Source organism: the organism of the source record quoted next, unplaced genomic scaffold (assembly GCF_019419815.1).
Source record: "Pyrus x bretschneideri cultivar Hongxiangsu unplaced genomic scaffold, Pyrus_bretschneideri_v1 Contig4, whole genome shotgun sequence".
NCBI classification, from domain to species: domain Eukaryota; kingdom Viridiplantae; phylum Streptophyta; class Magnoliopsida; order Rosales; family Rosaceae; genus Pyrus; species Pyrus x bretschneideri.
In genome coordinates, this window is record NW_025999723.1 from 9,027,934 (window position 1) to 9,051,797 (window position 23,864).

The window sequence follows — 23,864 nt, forward strand, 5'->3', positions numbered from 1 at the left end:
TATAAGTTTTTGTCCACTTGTCGTTGCATTATAGGACCTAGACACCACGTAGCGGTGAACCTATTCCATCCAAGTTGCTTTCTTGATTTCTAGGAGAAAATAGGATGAACATCTGCAAAAAGTGAAATTCACTTTATGAGCCTTGTAAAATTAGAAGAACTGTTTTGAAAGATGAAGCCCTTGAGTATTCTTTTAGAGCGTTTACTCTTGATCCGAAGTTCAGAGTTTACCCTTGTATCCAAATACTAAAAAAGATGTTCGAGTTAGTTATAAAGATAATGTTTTACAGTGAGGTGATTCAATGAGCTTAGCATTTAACCTTCTCAAAGTGTAGGGGTCCCAGTCCCACGCAGCTCTATGTTTCAAAAGTATTGAGATTTGAAAGTGCTTTCTGCAAAGTGCAATCTTTGAATATTGAGGACACATTCAGAAGTCTGTCTAGTGGCATATGTTTCTTTAATCTCTCAAAATTGGATTCTCCTCAAGCTGCAAGACTTGGCCAAATTAAAGTTTCAAGCAAAAGCTGCAAAACAGATACCATGGGGATGTACAAGTTCATTTCATCACTTCACTTTTTATCATATTTCTGCATGCATTCCGTTCTCAACTCATGTCTTAGTTCGGCTGTCGCCGGATCAACGAGACAGATAAACTGGCCGTGCCTGAATTCAAGGCTAGTATATATAATGATCCCCTTGGAGTCGAGAGATCGTGGAATGAATCCACCACTTTTGCCACTGGCATGGTGTGTCATGTGGTTACCGCCACGAGAGGATCACCTGGAGCTAAAATCCTTGAAATTTGGACGCTCATATCACCAAGTGTTGGAAATTTGAGTTTCATCAGAGTGTTTAGTCTCTTAAACAACAGCTTCCACCATGAAATCCCCCAGAAATTGGCCGTCTGCGTAAGCTGCAAACTTTGGTATTGCACAATAATTCACTAAATGGGGAAATTCCCGCTTTCTGGACTCGCTTTTCCATTTGCGTATTTTTACCTTTGTAGTTTCCAGAGTAAAAAAAAGGAGCATCCTTCCTGTGATTTTGAATTTTTCCCAAAGATGTCTTACCAAAGTCTTCTTAAAGCTACTGATGGATCCTCCTTTGCCAACTTGATTGGTTGGGAAGTTACGGATCAGTTTATAAAAGATTACTTGATCAAGGTGAAACGACAATTGCCATCAAGGTACTCAACGTACCTTGTTTGACGTGGAGCTTCCAAAAGTTTCAAAGCTAAGTGTGAGGCCTTGAATATTAGACACCATAACCTTGTGAAGGTACTGTCTGCATGCTCAGGATTCGACCATCGTGATTCTGATTTCAAGGCCTTAATTTACGAGTTCATGGTGAATGGGAGCTTAGAGAAATGGTTGCATCCAGCTCAGACAAGTAATGAGACAAATGAGAGGGCAAGGAGCTTGACTTTTTCTCAATGGGTGAACATTGCTATTGGTGTTGCAAAGGCATTGGACATATCCACCATCATCAGTGTCACGTGCCAATAGTTCATTGTGACCTCTCAAACCCAGCAATGTTCTTCTCGACGACGATCTAATTGGACATGTAGGTGACTTTGGGTTGGCGAGTTTTCTTCCCACAACTCTTAAAGATGGTTTTGGTAAGCAATCAAGCTCCATCAGAGTAAAAGGAACAATCGGTTGTACTCCAAGTGAGCACTTTCTAATTCTTTTTCGTGATATTTTAGTAGGGCCTTCAGCTGATATTTACACTGTTAAAAAAACTTGTATAAATGCAGAGTATGGTATGGGACATGAAGTGTGGACACAAGGTGACGAGTCCAGTTACGGCATCCTCCTGCTGGAAATGTTTACTGGAAAAAGGCCAACCAGTGACGTGTTTCAAGGAACTTCAAATCTTGACAACTATGTCAAGGCAGCACTACTAGAGCAGGTGGTTGAGATTGTGGATCTTGTTCTTCTTCACGAAAAACAGGAAGGGGAGATGAGCGCAAACCAACGTCTTACTAAGGCCAGCACAACGATTCACATCAAATTTGAAGAGAGCTTGATTTCAATCCTTGAAAATGGCATTGACTGCTCTACAGACGTGCATGGAGAAAGGTTGGACATCGCTGATGCTATGGCTGAGATGTGTCGGATCAGAAACAAAATTCGAGCGGATCATAAAATATACATTGTGTTAAGCATGTAATAATACTGTTTCCTGATGTGTGAGTTGGAGATTTTCTTGATCAATAAAACAGTATAGATGAAGAGATTGTCATTTTTTTTTCTTTCCCTAAGGAATCTTGGATGAACCGTTGTGTTATATAGTTATTCCGCCACGTGATGTCCCGATTTAATAATGCAATGTCGTGTAAAGAGAAACCTACAAACATAGTATTATTAGATCACAGCGCCACAACAACAGTAAACTCGTTTCATGAGAGTCCGTATCTATTGGAATAACAGCTGTAAAAGTGGAATCAGCTTGACCCACCATAACTTACGTAGCTTTTGTCTATTTTCATGGGACAGGTAGACGTTAGCTTTGCCAGTGTTCTAAGATACAGTTACAGGACCCCTTGCCCCTAATTTTGTAGGAAGTAGGAACCTTTTTCATTTTTAAGTCCAAGAATCCCACTGATGGATCTCTTGCAAAAGAAGAGCTGTGGCTGTCCTGCCATGTGCTTAACCATATGTGCACTGTGAAATTAAGCTAATGAATCATGTTCTTCCTTCAGAGAACACTGATTTAGAGGAGAAAACAAGACAAGCATTGGAAAAACAAAGGTACAGATTCATTTTTACGAATGTCGTAAATTTAGGACGGTTTCAAAGACGAAACCTTTGAGTATTGTTTTAGAGCGTTTACCCCTGAATCTGAAGTTCAAGGTTTAAAAAACAGTTGAGAGCTTAACCTTGTATGAAAGTGTAAAAAAGGTAAAACCTTTGTGTAAGTTCAGAATATTTTACTGGGAGGTGATTCAATGAGCATATTAGCCTATTAGGCTTGTTGGGGCGCACTCTGCTCTGTGGAATAAAAAGAAAAGAGAAACTTTGCCTTACTAGATTGCCCTTCCCCAACAATTATCATAAAGTAGTTGTTGCATTTTGTGTATCAATTTTTTTTACATGACAAAATACATAAGATTTTTCGAGTGTGTATGTAATTTTTAGCCGTTTAAACTTTAGTTTGTTAATTGGCCGCACATCTAACTCTAAGGGTGATGCCTTTATTTATTCCGTGCATGTCATTATTAGAATTTTTAGAGTAAATAATGGGTGGTTGAGGTCAAATTGGATAAATTTTCCACTAGTCCTTATTGCCGTTGTAACTGAGTAAAATTGCCTTCTTGCCCAAAAGAAGTTGCTCCACCGGTGGAAAAATAGGAGGGCAATTGTTGGAAGAGCAGCTGCCCTGCCAATTCTTGCAAGAGCAGTTGCCCTGCCATTTCTTGCAAGAGCTTGCGCCGAGTGGAGATGCATAGCGAAACAGCTCAATGTTGATGCAACAATAGGGGAATTAGGACCGTTGGATTCTAAAAAATTGCTTCAACGGCCATGATTGAGAAGCATAGTGAAACAGCTCAATGTTGATGCAACAATAGGGGAATTAGGACCGTTGGATTCTAAAAAATTGCTTCAACGGCCATGATTAATCTAACTCAAAATTAAAAAAAAAAAATCATAAAAATTACCAAAAAATTCAATTTTTATTTTTATTTTTTTATTTTTTATTTTTTTATACAAAATTCACACTTTAAAAATCTTATAAAGTTCAACACAATTGCAAATTAAACATTTAGAATTACCCAACAATCTATGGCAATAATAATATGTAGGTATAAGACAAAGAAAACATTAAAAAAAAAAATTTGTGAATAGAAATCGCTCTTGCCATTCCTCCTTCCAAACATGTAGACTTGCACAATGGTAATTACTATTAAAAGTGAATAGTGAGACAATTTTGTTGCCCTTGCCTTCCAATAGCCGTTGCCCACCACAGTGATGCTCTTAAGCTATCTCTAATGGAGAGGGATAAAGGGCAAAAATGTCAAAAATGTCAAAATATGGCCTGATTTGCAGAAAATTTATCTCCAATTGAAAACTGGGCTAAGATTTAGGGGAACCCACCAGGCCAAAAGCGCTATCGAGCTGTCAAAGCTTGGCCAGATGTCCAGCCTGTTTGTTGGCGCCCAGAAGCTGCTGTTGCAGATCCAACGATCTGTTTTGAAACAATCCAACGGTTGGCTGGAATTAGGATGATGATCTGATCTGATCTGATGAAAGAGTAGGATTTGTAATATCTACTCCTAAATTATTTCTCTAATATATAAAAGGGTAATTCAATCAAATATTGGTTTAACTACCTTAATATTATTTACCGTAAGATAATTAGATTAAAGAATGATAGTTTTTTAATTTACTCGGGCAATATGCTCCTCCGATCCTTTAAGAACCTATTAATATTTTAAATTCACAAAAACTATTGAGATTATATAAAAATCATGTTCAGACTCTCAATAACATGTGAAGGGCTGAATGCAAAATAAATAGCTGGCATGTATTGACTACAATAATGATAATGTTAAGACTCTCAAGTTGTAACAAGAAGTCAAGACATATACAACGTGCTACTACAAGTTTTTGATTTTTTTTACAACGTGCTACTACAAGTTTTTGATTTTTTTTTTATCATGTTGGAGGAAACGGAACTCTTGTCCAAGTGTTTATTTATTTTTAAATATTAGAGGGAATGGAACGGAACTTTCGTTCTATTCTAATTCCAATTCATTACTTTATTCGCACTAACTTCAAAGTTTATATTTTTAAACACCGAAGAAAACCTACAATTACGTTTATCAAATTAATAAATTACAGACATTTGATTTGGTAATTAATTTTGGATTTGATTTAGCAAAAATCTGAACTGAAATTCTCTGCGAATTTTTTTTTTCGGAAATTCCGTGGCTACGATCGTTAATTGTATATTATGCGGTCAGCTTTCGTTAGGTACTATTTATATTTAATTTTAAATTTTAAATGATTTCTAATCGCATGATATACGATAAACGATCACGATCACAAGATCCTCTGATCCTAAGAAAAGGATCCGGTGGGATCCAATGGAGAACTGCCTCGTGCATTGATGCCTATCTGTGATCGGCTGGAAAATATGCTTACACAGGAATTCTGTTTGTTTTTGGTATTTATTGCTTAATTAATGGCAGGCAGACTGAGACCGACTTTTGTTTGGTTGCCGAGAAAAAGTCAAAACTTTGAAGGAATAAAAAAATGAGAAAAAGAAGGTTTTTGTTGGTGCAACTCGTGAGTTTATAATGGTGGTTCAGGGTCGGTGGTCTGGGAGATGAGGTGGTGCAGTGAGGATGAAGAGGGACAGGGAGGTGCTAAGGAGTCCATTTTTAGCGGGGGTTGTGGTGGCGGCGCTGCTTCCGATATGGGTTTTGGCTGCTGCAAAACAACAGCATCACCACCATCACCGAGGAATTGGGGAGAAGAAGCTGAGGTTTGGGACAGATGGGCGGTTTAAGATTCTGCAAGTGGCGGATATGCACTACGGCAATGGCAAGACTACGCCTTGTAAGGATGTGCTGCCGTCCCAGTTTGCAACTTGCTCTGACCTCAACACCACCGCCTTTGTCCGCCGCATGATCGAGGCGGAGAAGCCGAATCTCATTGTCTTCACCGGTATTTGTTCTTCCCCTTTCATTGTTCTTGTTTATGTTTATGTGTTGTTGTTGGGATGGGATTAGATAGGATAGGATAGGATAGGATAGGACACGATGAGCATTGGATTTGGTTTAGGATAGGACATTGTTTCAGCTGATGAGCATTGAATTTTGTTTAGCAAAGATTTGATTTTAGCTATGATACTAGGATTTCTGATTGGTTCTCCAATCTGAACTTTGTGCAACAGGAGATAACATATACGGGTTTGATGCCACGAATGCTGCTAAATCTTTGAACGAGGCGTTCGCCCCAGCAATCGCGTCCAACATCCCGTGGGCAGCTGTGTTGGGGAACCATGATCAGCAATCCGACCTCTCGAGGGAAGGGGTAATGAAACACATAGTTGGGTTGAAGAACACTCTGGCTCAAGTTAATCCTTTAGGCCAAGATGTTATTGATGGTTTTGGGAACTATAACCTAGAGGTCGCCGGAGTTGAGGGCTTTGGTTTTGAAAACAAATCGGTTCTCAATCTTTACTTCCTTGACAGCGGAGATTACTCCACGGTTCCCTCCATACGTCGCTATGGTTGGATCAAACCCTCCCAACAATATTGGTTTGAACAAACTTCTGCAAAGCTTCAGGTACTAGCCGCGCTACTTTGCTCACCGTTCTTTTTTTATGGCACACATTTACCTAAACTAGTCATTTCCATCAACCCTTGCACAATATTTATTTGTGATGATTAAAATCCACATTGAGCAAGTAACTTATTTCTAATTAGTTCTGATGACACTGTCTTTTTCCCTGCAGAAAGCATACATGAGCAAGCCCCTACCCCAGAAAGCGCCTGCGCCAGGGCTCGCATACTTTCACATACCATTGCCGGAATTTGCTAGTTTTGACTCATCAAACTTTACAGGAGTGAAACAAGAAGGCATTAGCTCTGCTTCTGTGAACTCGGGCTTCTTCACAACCATGGTTGCAGCAGGAGATGTGAAGGCAGCATTCGTAGGCCATGATCACCTCAATGACTTCTGTGGGGAGCTAACTGGTATAAACCTTTGTTATGCTGGGGGATTTGGATACCATGCTTATGGGAAGGCTGGATGGGATAGGAGAGCAAGGGTGGTGGAAGCAAACTTAGAGAAAACGGTTAAGGGAGGTTGGGGAGCGGTCAAGTCCATCAAAACATGGAAGCGCCTTGATGATGAGCACCTCACTGCTATCGATGGTCAGGTTCTCTGGAGCAAGAGCTCTGTGGGTACGTATTCCTTAAAGGAGCACGAAAAATTTCAGTACTGCCCTATTCCTAGTTCTTTCTAGACATTGATAAGTGGTCTTCTAGGAACATAATAAGTGGTCTCTGTTACGTTTATGCATAACATAACAATGTAAAAAGCTTGTGGCATGGATTCCAGGGATCCATTGACTAAATATGCATTTGCATCCATGTAGGCTTTTTACTTGATTTCATTCCATGGATAATTCTTTTATGCTTGTCAATGTGGAGATGTTTTACTGCTCATAACTTCTGCCCGTTCACTAAAACTTGCAGTTTCTGAACAGCTTGTAAATTGTTCGATCCCATGCTTATGTGATACTGGATCTAGAGTTGTGTTTTTATCTGTCCGGCAGCTTTGCCACAATAATACAACATTAAAATTCTTTCTTCCGCTTCTCAACTTCCCTTATTGTGTTGATCACAAGCCATCGTTGCTTGCTGCTAAAGGAATCCCTTATACACAGAGCCTAGTTCCTCATACATCTCTATACCATCTTGACCAAACACCTTCTCCCCATTTCTCACTCGAAATCTGAAAAGAGAAACTGGAAACATCTGATCTTGATCTACGATAGTGATGATTCGTGTTAAATACTGTATCCACTGCTTCAACTGTCATTACGGTTTAATCCTTATCGCAAAGATCAAAATGCATTACTATTTCTCACATGCTGTCTGCCCGCTTCATCTCATTTTCTTATTTCATCTATATTGAACAGGTATGCGTAGAAAGAAACCTGTTGGCGGTAATTGAGTAACGACCACAAGCCAGACAGTAAGCAGGGAGAGTTTATAGGCAAGAAACTAGGCATGAGAAAGTTGTGAAAATCCTGGCGAGGAAATTGTCATTTGTTTCTTTGTAACGTAACAGACAATAAACGAAATCTATGAAAAAAAAGGGAGTAAATGTACTGTTTGTATGCTATATAAGTGCATTCTGAAATATGGTAAACAGGACCCAGAAAAATGGTGTAAAAAGGTTGATTGTCATTTATACTACACACTGTTTATCTACAATTGGTGACAGTGGCTTGCGTTGATCGTGCAAGCCATCGTCGCCCATCAAATTCTCAACGCGGGACATCTTCTGGAATCGTCAAACCATTTGCAGAGACCAACTATGAGCACTTGTTTGATGTCGGTGAGTCGTAGATCTTCCTGCAAAGAAGGCCGGTTGCTCGGGTTTGGAAGAGACTTTACAGTTTCACTTGGCTTTCCGAAAGAGGATGGAACATTCCCAGAGAGAGACTTAACAGTTTCAAATCGCTATGTGTAATTCTAAGACTAGAATCGTCATGAAGATAGAATTCCTCGGGCTATTCCTCCTATTATCATGCAACGTCTCGACCACAGTGCTAATAACACAGTGCTGATTAATAAAATTATTACATGCTAATGCAACATATTAACAATATGCTTATTCTAATCCGACATTTTATCTGATCGAAGTTTGTTTCTGATCCGACACATCTCAGCAACAGCATCAGTGATGTCCAATCTTTCTCTAGGCAACTCCGCAGAGCAGGCAAGGCCGATTTCCAAAATTGAAATCAAGCTTTCTTCAATTTTGATGTGGATCTTTGTGCTAGCCTTAGTAAAACATTGGTCTGCGCTTGTCTCCCCTTCTTCTTTTTCCTGAACAAGAACAGGATCCACAATCTCTACCACCTGCTCAGGCAGAGCTGCCTTGACAAAGTTGTGAAGATTTGAAGTTCCTTGAAACACGTCGCTGGTTGGCCTCATTCCAGTAAACATTTCCAGCAAGAGGATGCCGTAACTGTACACGTCACCCTGTGTCCACACTTCATGTCACATACCATACTCTGCATTACACAATTTGTTTAACAGTCTAAATATCTGCTCAAGGCCATACTAAAATATTAAGGACAAAAGATTAGAAAAGTGAGAAGAAAGTAAGTACTCACCTGGAGGAGTATACCCGATTGTTCCTTTTACTTCGATGGAGCTTGATTGATTACCAAAACCATCTTCAGGAGTTCTTGGAAGGAATCTCGCCAACCCAAAGTCGCCGACATGTCCAATCATATCACCATCGAGAAGAACATTGCTGGGTTTGAGGTCACAATGAACTATTGGCACGTGACACTGATGATGGAGATAATCCATTGCCATTGCAACATCTATAGCAATGTTCAACCTTCGAGAAAAAGTTAAGCTCCGTGGCCTCTCATTCGTCTCAATATTTGTCTGAGTTGGATGCAACCATTCATCTAAGCTCCCATTCACCATGTACTCATAAATTAAAGCCTTAAAATCACAACCACGATAGTCGCATCCTGAGCATGCAGAAAGTACCTTCACAAGGTTGCGGTGTCTAATATTTTTCAAGGCCTCACACTCAGCTGTAAAACTTTTGGAAGCCCCATGAGTAATGAGGTTGAGTACCTTGATGGCAATGGTTGTTTCCCCTTGATCAAGTAATCCTTTGTAAACTGACCCAAAACTCCCTGTACCAATCAAGTTGGCAGAAGAGAATCCATCAGTAGCTTTAAGAAGACTTTGGTAAGACATCTTTGGAAAAATTTCAGAATCACTTGAAGGATGCTCCTTCTTTACCCTCTGAAAGCAACAAACGTACAAAAACGCCAATGAAAAAGTGACTCCAGAAAGCCCACAAAGGAGAGAGATTACTAGTTTCAAGGTTAGGCTCAACCCTCTCTTGCTGGAATGTCGAAATTCGCATTTTGGCAATTTAAACTCTGGTATGCCCCCACAGAGTTTTGTATTCCCTTGGACTGATGTGGCAGTTGCATTCTGAAAAACTCCATCGGTTGGTACCACTCCCTCTAAATTGTTACAAGACAAATTCAAAGATTGCAGAAATTTAAATTGCTCCAAGAATTTTGGAATTGTGCCTGACAAGTTGTTGCGAGCGAGAGATAAGAATTCAATACCTCTTAGTGAACTCATATCTGATGGAATTGTCCCTTGGAAGAAGTTTTCTTGCATGTCAAGATATTGTATGGTTTTGCAACTTCCAAGACTTACTGGAATCTCACCAGATAACATGTTTCCGGAAACATCAAAATGCTCTAGATTTATCAAATGTCCGACTTCCTTGGGAACAAAGCCAGTCAAATGATTTCGAGATAAATCCACAAAAATATACGAAGAAGACAGACCACCAATGACTTCAGGAGATATGGTACCACTTAAATTGTTTCTACCAAGAGATAAGATCTCCAAGTTGTGACACCCGGCCAAACTTGAAGGGATGCTGCCTTGAAGGTTGTTATCCTGTAGATATAGATTAGTTAATCGACTTAAATTTCCGAAAGAGGACGGAACATTCCCAGAGAGATGGTTCATGGCCATAGCAACTTGATATAATTTGGGGAGCTTTCCTATTTCTAGGGGGATGGGACCTGAAAACTGGTTGCTGAACATCATTAGGCTTTCCAGGTTATGCAGATTTTCCATCCCATTTGGGATAGTGCCAAATATATCATTCTCGGCTATAGCAAAAGATACAAGAGAAGAAGATAGGTTGGCTATGCATTGAGGCAATGTACCACGAAATTTGTTTGAATGAATATACAAAGATTGTAAAAGGGTGGCATTAGTCAGATCGCAGAGAAAGCTCAAGTTATCACCAATTCCCCCGCTTACAAGATGGTTACGAGCAAGATCAAACCTCCCGAGCTTGCGTAAATTTTTCAAAGAGGGAACTTCTCCATGGAATTGATTAGATCCGAGTGCTAGCTCAAATAGATTAGAGGCATTAGATATTGAAACGGGAATAGTTCCACTGAATTGATTCAAATCAATGGCAAAGGTTCGCAGTCTTGGATAGGCAATGCCTAAGTTTGAAGGAAAAGTGCCATGGAGTTTGTTTTCTACGGCAGCAAAGGTTTCGAGAGAAGAGAGATTGAAAACCGAGGAAGGGAACATACCAGAAAATTCATTTTCATCTAATCCAAGAAAATAAAGATTGGTCAGTCGACCAAAGATATCTGGAATACTGCCACCTAAATTATTAAAAAGTGTACCAATCACTTCAAGAGATGACAAATTGGCAAAAGAGAAAGGGATTCTTCCTCTAAGGTTGTTGAGGTCAATAACAAATTCTTTTAGCTTTGACAAGGTGCCAAGCTCCTTAGGGATACTACCTTCTAACGAATTGAAGCCAACACATATCCGGTTGAGTTCTGAGCAACCTAACAAATTAGCGGGAATTTCTCCACTCAGTGAATTATTTTGCAATACCAAATGTTGTAGCTTGCGCAGACGGCCAATTTCTGGAGGGATTTGATGGCGGAAGCTGTTGTTTATGAGACTAAACACTCTGAGGAAGCTCAAATTTCCAACATGTGGTGATATAGAGCCTCCAAGTTTCAAGGATCGCAACTTCAACATTGTTATCCTCTTGTGGCGGTGACCACATGTAACACCGTACCAATGGCAAAAGTGGATGGTTTCGTTCCATGAAGTCATGACACCAAAGGGGTCACTGGTTATCCTGGCCTTGAATTCAAGCAAGGCCAGTTTATCTGTCTCATTTGATCCGGCGAGGGCTGAATTAAGACATGAGGTAAGAACAACAACATGGATGCAAAAAGATGAGAAAAAGAGAAGTGATGAAATGAACTTGTAAATCCCCATGGTGTGTTTGGGTGAGCTAAGGTTGTCTAGTGTGTAAGCTGTGGTTGTCTAGCGGCTTGAGGATAACCCAATTTATAAGCATGCATCTTTCGGTAAATGAAGGTCGCTGATTTTCAAACACACTATTTATTTCCAGTCATCGAACTAGAAAAATCAAGTACAAACAATGAATATGATTAAACATTGGCAGTGAGAGGCTAAAACGGATGTGCGTGTATCATTTCCTTAAACATGTACAGACTACTAGTCAAAGCATTACTGGAATTCTAGAGTAAGAGAGTTGACGTGTAGAGCTAAGATGGAATTCTTGACTAAGAGAATTGACTAGTTTTCTTCGCAATCTTTTTTTGACAGAAAGTAGTTGAAGTTCCACTAAAAAAATCAATTGGCAATATGAGAAGTAGTTAAATTACTTTTAAGCGTTTGCATGGTTCCTCATTTTCTCGATGTGGAATTAATACTCTCAAGAATCATAACATAGCTTCGGGGACATCCAGGTCTTTTCTCCCTTCTTAAAAGAGCCAACGCAAGGTGTATATAGAAAATGAGTTTGAAGCATTTTTTTTTCATAAAAATAGAAAAAAATATAGGGTTTGTAGGAAATCAACTTTTTTTGATAGTCATACATGTTATATATTATCACGCCTTCAAACTAAAACAGTGATAGTGTGCACTTGTTTTTAAATATGTTGTCCCGTATGCCAACAGAATTTTACTTTAATTTTGTATGTTGAACAAAGTAACTTTGATGTTGTCTTTCTAAATAGTGTTGTATCTAATTCCAACTTTCGTTAGTAAAAGTAAAAATATGCCCTAATAATTCTCTCTTGGTGTTGGGAAATTTCATGCATTGCGTTTTAAATCAACCATTAACGACCTAGTGCGTTTGGAAAATATTTTCTGCATGACTTTGCTATCTACTTCAAACTTTGTCAGGGTTTGCAATGTCTGCTGCTACATAGTTTTGCAATTAGATGGCAAGTTCTTAATTACAATTTGAGTTGAAAATATTTCAGATTTTTCTTCATGTTTCGGTCTTTATTTTGATCGAGTTAGAATCGAAACAAAGAGTAATTAGATAGGAAATATATTCGTAACATCTTTTCAAAATTGCAGAAAGAACAAATAATTGCTTAACAAATCTCAATTATATTTCAGAGTTCTAAAAAGGAAATTGTTATTAATACTCTAAAAATTTCATTCAATACTCTTTACAAATGTATTTTTCTTTCAAATTATAAAAAGTTGGAATGCATAATGAGATTTTGAAGTGTTAATAGCAATTCCCTTTGAAAAAATGAAAGAAAAGTTCACAAAGAGCTTGTTTACTTCGTCAATTAATCCGGCTAGTATTCCTTCTCGCATTAATCAAGGTGTTGTACACAACCACATTGAGATAAGAGTAACACTACACTTACCACTTAGTTATACCATATCTCTAATATAGATAGGGGTGGCCAACACATGTGAGTTCTATCTTTATTAGAGAGATTGTCCAACTAGTTGGTAAAAATAGCATTTTTGTTCATATAAACCCCCTGCTTCATTAGCGAGTTCATTAGCTTATCGGGACTGAACTCGCTAAATCTGCTCTTCCCATCCACCCCAAACCTTGAGTTTTCAAAATGTATGTAGCTATGTCTGTGGGGAAAACCTCACCGAAGTAGCCCTTCTTGGCAAACAAACTCATCATAGAAAGGCATAGAAGTATAACGACTCAACTGGACGAAATAGTAAATCGACTTCAGACAAGTTATCAACTGTACTGTTTATATTGATTAAGAAAATCTGAAAACTTTTACTTTCACATAAGACCATCTCCAACCGAAGGAGGGCCAGATGGCTCGTTTTAGCCCACTGTCCCTCCAAGAAATTAATATTTTAATGAACAATGCAGGGTCATATTTCTTACCATCTCCAACCGAGAGGCAAGAGGGCCATAGGCCAAGCACAACCCTGTGACAAAAAACCATCTCCAACCAAGGGTCAAAAAGTTATAGTATGGAATGGTGAAAAATATGTGAGAAATGGTGTAGGAAAAAATTAGAAATTAAAAAAAAAAAAAAAAAAAAAAAAGTGGGTTGGGCAAAAGAAAATCCTAAACCCTAAACCCTAAAGTCGGCTAGGCAAATGGAAAAGAACAGAAAAAAAAAAAAAAAAAAAGTGGGCTGGCTGGAGATGGCTAGCCCGCTGGCCTGATTGGTTTGTTTTGGCCCGGTGGGGCCCACAAGTTCTTTAGCCTAGCCCTTGGTTAGAGACGGTTTTCATGTTATTTCAGGTTATTTTCGGCCCTATAAGCCTTTGGTATGATCAATTGGAGATGGCCTAAGGAAACAAGATTATTACGTATATGCTAATACTTAATAGAATCAATTTGCTTATTCTAATCCAACATTTTATCTGCTCGAACTTTGTTTTTGATCCGACACATCTCAGCCATAGCATGAGCGATATGTCCGACCTTTCCCCAGGCACGTCTGCGGAGCATGCAACACCAATCCCTGATTTTCCAAATTTTAGTTATTTAAATTCCTAATTTTATTTAATTGATGATTGATATGAATTTTTGTTAGTTTAATTTAAATTAATTTATATAGTTTAATTTAGATTAATTTATATGGATATAGTTTAATATAATATAATTAGTTAGTTTCTATTGACAAATTATGTATGACATTAATATCGTCTACTATCTAAAATGATTTAATTGTCTGAATTTTTTCTTTTTTACTTTTTATCTTTTTTAAATTGCATTATTCTCCTTATAATTTTTAACTTCGCCACTGACAGTGTCTATTATTTTTCAACGTCTCACATTCATCTTTGAATCTATTGGAAGCTCCCATCAAACGAGGCAGAATTCCTTGATGGCAATTGTTGTTTCACCTCGATCAAATAAATTTTTAACTTCCGCACCGGTCAAGTTGGCAGAAGAGAATCCTTCAGTAGCTTTAAGAAGACTCTGGCAAAGACTAACTTTAGAAAATTTTCAGAATCACTCGAAGCAACCTTAGACTAAGAGAGTACAACTGACAAAGAAAGCATCAATGGAATTCTTAGACTAAGTGAGTTGACTAGTCTAGAGATAAGATGGATATCAACATCTATCATAATCCTGACAACTTTCTTCGCCCCTCTTTCTCACGGGAGATTTTTGTGTATCAAAGGGGCATATCTTCGTATGAAAAACATCTCTGTTTAAATAATCTGACATATTATGTGATCATGTACGTTTTCAAACTAGAGTGGTAATAGTATGAACTCTTTCTTCAATAAGTATTCCAAATTCATGCAATTAAGATACTTAAACAAGTAAAAGAAGATAAGTTAGATATCAAAATAGAGTAATTTTCTACGAGGTTTAATTTGTATCTAATTCCAAATTTGGTTAGTGGAAGAAAAATATGCCCAATAAGTGTCTCTTAGTGTTGGAAAATGATGCAAGGAAAAACCAAGGTATCTCGAAAAGATAGGGATAGAACCTAAGAATCACTCAATCAGGATAACGGAGCTTGCTTGACATTGCTAATTGTAGATTCACTCAACCCGGTTAAGCCAAATGCTTGTTTTTGAAAGAGAAAATCACTCTCTTTTTAGATAAATTTTAATTCACTAGTTCACTAATGGACAATGATTAGCTGCCAGAGAGAGGTCCACATTCACTTTCTAAATTTCTGACATATTAGTTGATTCTTCTTAACAATGTAATCATGTATAGAAGACTTCCACATTCTTTCTTCAAATGGATATGGTCGAAATGACACATGACCCAGGTGTGCAAGGCTTCTCTTCTTCAAATATTTTCAACTAAATCATCACGATAAAGAAACTTATCCCATATATAATTATGAATTTCAAAGTAAGGATTTTGTGCTCACTATAGAAGTTGTGAATTTAAGTATGAATTTACCAACTGGTTCATAAACTCTAAAGTTTCCTTCACATACACAATCATAACTTGGTGCTCAACCCTACGTTCAATAATCTCATTGATCTAGTGAATAACAATATCAACTTCCAAGAAATCATGCAAACTTGAGGAGTATAACTTGCTTACCTCTCTACCATCCTCCTCAACTTCATTTACAGAAGGATGATTGACTTCGTCGTTTTCAACATGCTCATCGATTGGTGGTGAATTCCGATCGGTGAAACTAATTTCTTCGACAGTGTGCTCTTTAAATAGATTGTAAATCACAACCATGGTCTTCAACCGCAGCGGAAAACATGCTTTGATGCCACTTGATGTAGGGAAAACCAATGTATCTCGAGGAGATAGGGGATAGAACCTGGGAATCACTTAACCAGGGGCAATGGTGCTTGTCAACGTTGTTAATCATGGAATCACTTAACATGAGCATATCAAATGCTTGTTTTTTAAGGAGAAAATCACTCGCTTCTTAGATTAATTTTTAAATCACTAATTCAAAAACTTAAGCTTACATATGGAGCCCTTGAATAGGGAGATACATTTCATTGATACAAGAGATAATTAAAACCAAGGAAAACCTCTTGTAGTTACAATGACCTAATTAAGATAGCCTTAATCACTTTTTATTTTATTTTTATTTATTTTTTTAATAAACGATATTATCTACGCTAAGGGAGTGGGGGAATGGACTAAGCCTAACAATGAGCTAGCAATAATGTGGTTCAAATTTTCCTTTGGTAAGATACGAACTCAAGACCTCTCACTTACAAGTGAAAAGGAATACCATTAGACCGTAGTACTAAGTAGTAACCTTAATCACATTCTTCGAAGAATGAGTCCCTCCTGATGATTTGTCCAGTTTTAATGAGTCACATGCCATATGTGCAATTTGTGATCCACTGTGTGCGCCACATAAGCCCTGACATGTCAAGACTTTAATTTGTTGGTGAGTGTTTATTTCACCGAAATTTACATGTTTACACCTGTGTCTGATATTTCCAAGGTATAAGAAACCAATGAGATACAAAATTGTCTAAACCTTGCAATGAGAATCTGATATGGGTTTGAGAGATCATAACATATAAACGTGAAAGAATTAGAAGCTGGTTTTCCAAATTCGAATTGCTTTTGAATTCAAGGCAATTTTCACTTCTATTTGGGCGTTTGAGTGCAAAGAATGAATCACGATTGAAAAACCTAACTATTGTATGGAGAACATAATCTCATCTGTATCCTCTTTTAGAGTTCGATTGGCTGCACTATTCCCAGTTTACCTCTTTTCCTTTCTTAACTTTAGAGTTTGTCACCAAAATAATTTACTTTTAAGAAGGCAAAAAATTGTAAAATACTATGAATCAACCACTGAATGTATATGAATGGTTGAAATTTAAAGGTTATTAGAAGGGAAGCCGAATCCGTTTGAGAGGATCCGTACCATTTTAAGAGTTTTCATATGCATATGCATTTGAGTTTCCAATTTCTGCTACATAGTTCTGCTATTAGACGGAAAGTTCTCACAAAGGCGGTTAGAAATATTTCTGATTTTTCTTCATGTTTAATTCATTTTTTCTACCAAACTTGGAATCGAAACAAGAATGAGACGAGAATTATATTTTGGGTTGTTTATTCACACTCGACATAATGTTGAATACACCCACATATTGAATCCACTCTACAACTAATTTTTTAATTAAAATTTATCCTAATACATGGGCACTTTCATACCTCCCACACTCTACATGTGCAGCCCCACATCAAACTGTATTCCGTATCTGTGGTGGAGCCAAAGCTGCACACCGACTGTCATCAAGAACTCATCAACACCACACACAACACCAAAACACCCCCCACGCCACCCGCCCCGCCCCGCCCCGCCCCACCACCCACCCCCCCCCCCCCCCCCCCCCCCCCCCCCCCCGCCGTGCCCGGGGGTAGCCCGCTACACCCTCACTTTTTCCCTCTTACCTCCTCTGCCCTTCTCCACTTCCTTCCCTTTTTCAATTTTCCTTGAGCTTGACCACAATTTCTCAGAGCTTGTCTCAGATTTGGGCCCCATGCCACTTATCTAGAGTTTTTCTCATGTTTTTATTGCTTTTTGTCTTTTACTTTTCCCTCATCCCTCCTCCTTAACGGTGATATTCCATTCCCACCCCCATTATATGCTCAAATATGTAGGCTTCAATCAGAAATTGGATATCAGATCCACTTCCCTTCCCTAACCAGCATGCCAAATTCCCATCAAGGCCAAGTGTTATGTGGCCTTCTCTATAGTAAGGGTATTTTACATGCCCCTGTAAACACGAATTTCCTACGACAAATGAGACAAGATCACGTGTACAAAATAATTGTCTGTATTAATGAATTTGTAGGGTTACAATCTCTTTACAACTTGATTCTCCGATTTGATCTCTAAAATGTGTAGATGTGTAGTGTTGTTGATCCAAGGGTCACGATGACTGATCTTTTATGACCGAATGCCGCAAGGTTTTGGCTCTTGGCAATGCAGGAACCGGCATGTGTGGGGGTGCTTGGTGGTTCTTCACGGGGTTTGACGAAGAACATGAAGGATTTTTCAAGTCTTCTTGAGTGTTTGAGGATTTTCCCTTATCTTTGTCTTGGAGCCTCCTATTTATAGACTCTCCAAGCCTTGCCCACTAATGGATTTGGCCTTGATTGTGGGCTTGATTAATTGACAAAGGAACCAAGACTCGATTTGTGGGCTAGTTCGTGATTTGTCTCCATCAATTAATATTTGATTTAATTTAATTAAAATCAAATAATTCCTTTTCACTAAGTGTTGACACTTGTCCTTCTTGATGACTCGTCCGATTTTGTTGAGTCACACGCCATGTGTACAATTTGTGCGACACGTGGTGCATGTCACGTATGCCCTAGCACGTCGAAACTTTAATGCATGGGTGAACATTTGTTTCACCGAAATTTTGATGTCTACAAATGCCCCCACTTTAAGGTACATCGTATACATGTGCTTGTCACGTGTAGAAGATGTGTTTTGAAGTCCCTCGCATAGTGAATGTATTTGACGACTATGCTTTGAACTCCCTCAATGTAGATGTCGATTCAAAGGCCATCGAGGCTTGATCTTGAATTAGGCTGGAAATTTCTTCAAGTGTCAAGGCTTGGTCTTAAATTAGGCTGGAGGTTTCTTCAAGGGCCGCCGAGGCTTGGTCTTGAATGAAACGGGACCACGAGGAGTTTCACGTGTTGGTGATCTTCGACTTTTGTAGTGGATGAATCAACACGCGTTTGTTGTGCTTGTTGATTTTCCATGAGCTTGATGAAGAACACGAGTTTTTGCTTTGGCTAGAGAGCTTTATGAAGTTTAATTTGATTCAAGGGTGGTGCACATTTTATCTTGAATCGGACTTGTGATTTCTTCAAGGGCTGTCGAGGCTTGATCTTGAACAAATTAGGACCACCAGTAGTTTCAAGTGGTTATGATCTTAGGCTTTGTTGGTGATGAATCGGCATGTATTTGTTGTACTTGTTCATTTTTCACGAGCTCGATGAAGAACACGGATGTTTGCTTTAGCCACAGAGCTTTCTGATTTCCTCCAAAGGTCTGAATTTACTTCATTTCTTTGGAGCTAAATTTGATTTAAGGGTGGTGGACTCTTGATCTTGAATTAATCTTGTGATTTCTTCAAAGTCCGTCGACGCTTGATCCTAAATGAAATGAGACCATGAGTGGTTTCACATGGTGTGTGGTCTTTGGCTTTGGTGGTGGATGAATCGGCACGTGTTTGTTATACTTGTTGATTCTCCGCGAGCTTGATGAAGAACACGATTGTTTGGGTGTTTGAGAGATTTTTGGATGTCCAGGCTTCGGCTTGCTTCCTTTTTGCTCTCCCAATGAGTGCCTAATATTTATAGGCAAAGAATCTGGCTTGATTTAAAAGACCCAATTGGAGCATTAGACTCCACATGCTGCTTTGTGCCACACACACACACACACACATATATATATATATATATATATAAACATATACACACTGACTGAAGAACGACTTTGGAAAAAGCTTCAAAGCTGGAAAGGTAGATGCATAAGTACTGCCGGAAAGGAGTTACTTGTCAAAGTAGTGGCTCAAGCAATCCCGTTGTACTCCATAAATTGCTTCTTGTTGCCTATGTACTTTTGTGACGAACCCCACCAACTTAATGCATCTTTTTGGTGGAACGAAACTAAAAACTCGAGAAAAATTCACTAGATGGCCTGGGATAGGCTTTGTTTTCCTAAGAAGGAAGGGGGACTTGCGTTTCAAAATTTGTATGCTTTCAATCTTGGCCTCCTTCCTAAACAGAGATGGAGAATCATTCTCAATCCTTCATATCTTGTCGCACAAGTTCTCAAGGCTAAGTATTTTTCAAATTCGTCATTCTTGGAAGCATCTATCAGAACTAATGCTTCGGCCATGTGACGTAGTCTCTATGCAGCAAGGGAAGTTATCCGAAGGGGCTCACGTTGGCAAATTGGTGACCTAAGGAAACAAGATTATTACATACATGCTAATACTTAACAGTAAATTACCAAAGGTAGTAACCCCTCGCTGTAACACTTTTATAATTTCCTAGAAAATAACAGGCGTGACTATAACTTAAAACCATAACCAAAATAACAGTCTCACAACTATGCCGTGTCAAATATCTCAACAAGAATAAGAAACCCAGGTGAAATAAATCAATATGAAATGGTATGTCAACTGGATCCACCTATTATGGCATGTACGGTAGAACCAATAACTCATCAACATGCTAGTTGGAGTCACCTCACGTGACATGTACGGCTGAATCAATAACTCATCAACATGCTAGCCAATAGCTCATCAACATGTTAGCCAATAGCTTAATAACATGATAGCCAATAGCTCATTAACATACTAGCTAATAGCTCATCAACATGCTAGCCAATAACTCAATAACATGCTAGCCAATAGCTCAATAACATGCTAGCCAAAAGCTCAATAACATGCTAGCCAATAGATCAATAACATGCTAGCCAATAGATCAATAACATGCTAGCCAATAGCTCAATAAATATACCTGCACACGAGTCAAAACCACCTAAAGTGGTCTGTACGACAGGATTGAGTGTAAATAAATACGCTCAAGTGTTACGATCACATCAAGACTGTGCGAATAATCACAGGTCACCTACGAGTCGGAACCACCTATTGTGGTCTATACGACAGCACTATGCACCTACCTTGGATCCAAGGTGGGCGTAAGGTGCGGGAGGTGAACATCACGTGAAGGACTGTGCCCTGGCTACGGGCGAGAGCACAAACACCGGTGCGCAGGTTTATGAGCTCTAACTGCATCTAATATAACATGTACGACTCATGGGCAACTTGTACGACAAGGTCGGAGTTGCCTATTATTACAACCTGTACGTCAATGTCAGAGTTGCCTAAAACATAAATGTAGTCATGCCATAACTCCATCATTTCAACTAATACCATAAACTCACTTGAACTTACCTATGTGTCTTGCGTTCACCTTTGCACTTCAAAGCATTCACAATAATTATGTGCAGATAATAGACATATGGATATGCCATGATGTTATCTAATACTCAACCATAACATAGTGTTTCCAAATATATATATACAACATGGCGTGAAATGCATAATCTATAACGCCCCACTTCCAAACTATTTATTTTCGGGAAAAATTATCGGTGATAAGCCCAACTAGACACTAGTTTAATTAACTATCATTACTTATGTTTCCTTATCATTACTTATGTTTCCTTACTTTAATTTCTTGATTCTTCACACATTGATTTATGACCAACATTTAACCACCAAATCATAAGGTTAAATCTCACATTTTCCACCAATGTCCCTCACATTGCTTAATTCCCCAAACAAGGCTATTGTCTCAATTATTTTGTCTCATTTATTATATGGCTGCATCTAACATCTCGTTAGACTGCCAACGTACCCTAAATAGGGATCAAGCCATTCGTAGTTCACACTAGTAGTTCAAAGCATTCACAGTAATTATATGCAATATTAAATTTATAACGTTTGAAGAATTAATCATATATATACATATATGATAGAAAGGAAAATACCCACTCACATGTAGTCCACGTTATGGTTCTTTAGCACACACCTTGAGACGTCCCGAAGGATAGGCGCCTAGAATAATTATCGAATCACATCTCAAAACTCTTGTCAATAGAATGCGTAATTCACATAAAACACATCTTCAATGACATTCTAAAATAGTTTGAGGCCCATTGACTACAAGTCAACCATCGATCGAAGATGGACGGTAAGGTCTACAACCATGTATAACTTGATTTGGAAGATCCGCATATCAGATTTCCAATCTGCAACCATGTATAACATACTAAAATTTCATTACGATCCAACGGTCGGATCTCTGCCAATTGCCCAGACCAAGTGGCGGTTAACATTTATTTTACGAACTTACAAATCCAATTCGGAAAGATCCGTACCTCAGATTCCCGATCCACAAGTTTCTAAGGTCATCAAATATTACATACTATAATGTATTAAGGTTTGGTAATGATCTAACTGTCGGATCGTCGATTCATATAATGACCTTTTAATGCATTGTAGAGAATTTAGGTTCCAATGATCAATCTACGTCCTATGATCCTCATAACTAAACTCAAGGAATCTAATTTGTCCTAAACATAGCATTGACGGCCTTCTGGCCACGCGCCGCCGCACGCACCGCCGTGAGGGGCGGTCGGCCACCCCCACTCACCGGAAAATTCAACTATTTCTAAAAATTCTCAAAAATTATAGAAATGAAGATCTCAGTGAGTAGAGCAACTTTCATACCTATGACCAAGGCCAATTTGGCCTAGAAACTCCTCAATTTTACACAAACCCGTCTGAAATCCCTAACTTGGGTGTCCTTAATTCGCCTCCAAACAAGCTCCGACACCCCAACCATTGCTTGGGCTTTGTTTCAGGCCCTGAGAGGATGCTATGGGTAGTGGTGATCGGAGGAATTTGTTTCAGATTTGCTCGATCGAAGGCAAGGAACTCCCGCACGCACTGGTGCAAGCTTTACGATTTCAAAGCCAATTTCATCAATTTTTGGGTTGGAAAAGGAAGAGGGAAGGACTAGATGATGTTTGGGAATGTTTGCTTGGTCCAATTCGTGAAAAATCTGATGAAAAACCATCGGAAATTATGGAGAAAATGGGTGGAAGGCACGGGTTGAAACGGGTCAAGGGAATCCGACCGATTCCCTCCCTCTCTCTCTCCCTCCTTTCCCTCCTAAAACTCCCCTTCTTCCTGATTGGGCAGCAGCCCTCTCTTCTCCTCTGATTCTTCTTCTCCCCCATTCCTCTTCTAAGCCACCCCTATGGCCCAATCATTTAGTACAAAATAATATAATATACTTAGAATAATTATTTCTTCAAAATACATTCGGTTTGTAACTCCGAAAAACTTTAACCGTAACTCCAAATTCACTTCTGCTTGCGCTTTTGTGTTCGTATCATCGAGTACTTCAGGAATACACTAAAAGAATATTTAGTACATCTTACTACACATTGGTCAATGAAAGTCAACACCTTTACCTCTAGGGCATTTTCGTAAATTCACGCTTTTAAAATGAATAAAAACGTAAAATTAGGAACGGGTTGTTACATTAGTATCGTCTATAATCTAAAATGATTTAATTGTCTGGATTTTTTTTTTACTTTTTGTCCTTTTTAAATTTCGTCATTCTCCCTATAATTTTTGACTTCGCCATTGACAGTGTCTAATATTTTTCAACGTCTCACACTCATCTTTGAAAATATTGGAAGTTCCCATCAAACGGGGCAGAATTCCTTGATGGCAATTGTTGTTTCACCTTGATCAAATAAATTGTTTATAAACTGACCCGAAACCTCCCGTACCAGTCAAGTTGGCAGAAGAGAATGTAATCATGTATAGAAGACTTCCACATTCTTTCTTCAAATGGATATGGTCGAAATGACACATGCATGACCCAGGTGTGGAAGGCTTCTCTTCTTCAAATATTTTCAACTAAAATCATCACGATAAAGAAATTTATCCCATATATAATTATGAATTTCAAAGTACGGATTTTTTTGCTCACTATAGAAGTTGTGAATTTAAGTATGAATTTACCACCTCGTTCATAAACTCTAAAGTTTCCTTCACATACACAATCTTGACATGGTGCTCAACCCTACGTTCAAAAATCTCATTGATCTAGTGAATAACAGTATCAACTTCTAAGAAATCATGCAGATTTGAGGAGTATAACTTGCTTACCTCTCTACCATCCTCATCAACTTCATTTACAGAAGGATGATCGACTTCGTCGTTATCAACATGCTCATCGATTGGTGGTG

The 23,864-nt window shown here is 38.6% G+C and overlaps 1 protein-coding gene and 1 pseudogene across 1 annotated transcript; one reads left to right on the forward strand and one right to left on the reverse strand.

Annotated features, from left to right (window-relative positions):
• Positions 1-5,239: 5,239 nt before the first annotated feature.
• Positions 5,240-7,950, forward strand: LOC103934075 (probable inactive purple acid phosphatase 29). Its single transcript, XM_048565674.1, has 4 exons — positions 5,240-5,671; positions 5,901-6,295; positions 6,465-6,915; positions 7,656-7,950. Exons 1-4 carry the CDS (start codon positions 5,350-5,352, stop codon positions 7,688-7,690), a joined length of 1,203 nt encoding a protein of 400 aa, XP_048421631.1. The 5' UTR covers positions 5,240-5,349; the 3' UTR covers positions 7,691-7,950.
• Positions 7,951-8,093: 143 nt separating this feature from the next.
• Positions 8,094-11,559, reverse strand: LOC103941493 (annotated as a pseudogene).
• Between the last annotated feature and the right edge of the window lie 12,305 nt (positions 11,560-23,864).

Excerpts from the sequence above, each read along its gene's own strand:
- LOC103934075 (XM_048565674.1), top strand. The coding sequence starts at position 5,350 with ATGAAGAGGGACAGGGAGGTGCTAAGGAGTCCATTTTTAGCGGGGGTT. Across the intron at positions 5,672-5,900 it reads GAATCTCATTGTCTTCACCG|GAGATAACATATACGGGTTT; the intron begins GTATTTGTTCTT and ends TTTGTGCAACAG. Across the intron at positions 6,296-6,464 it reads AAACTTCTGCAAAGCTTCAG|AAAGCATACATGAGCAAGCC; the intron begins GTACTAGCCGCG and ends TTTTCCCTGCAG.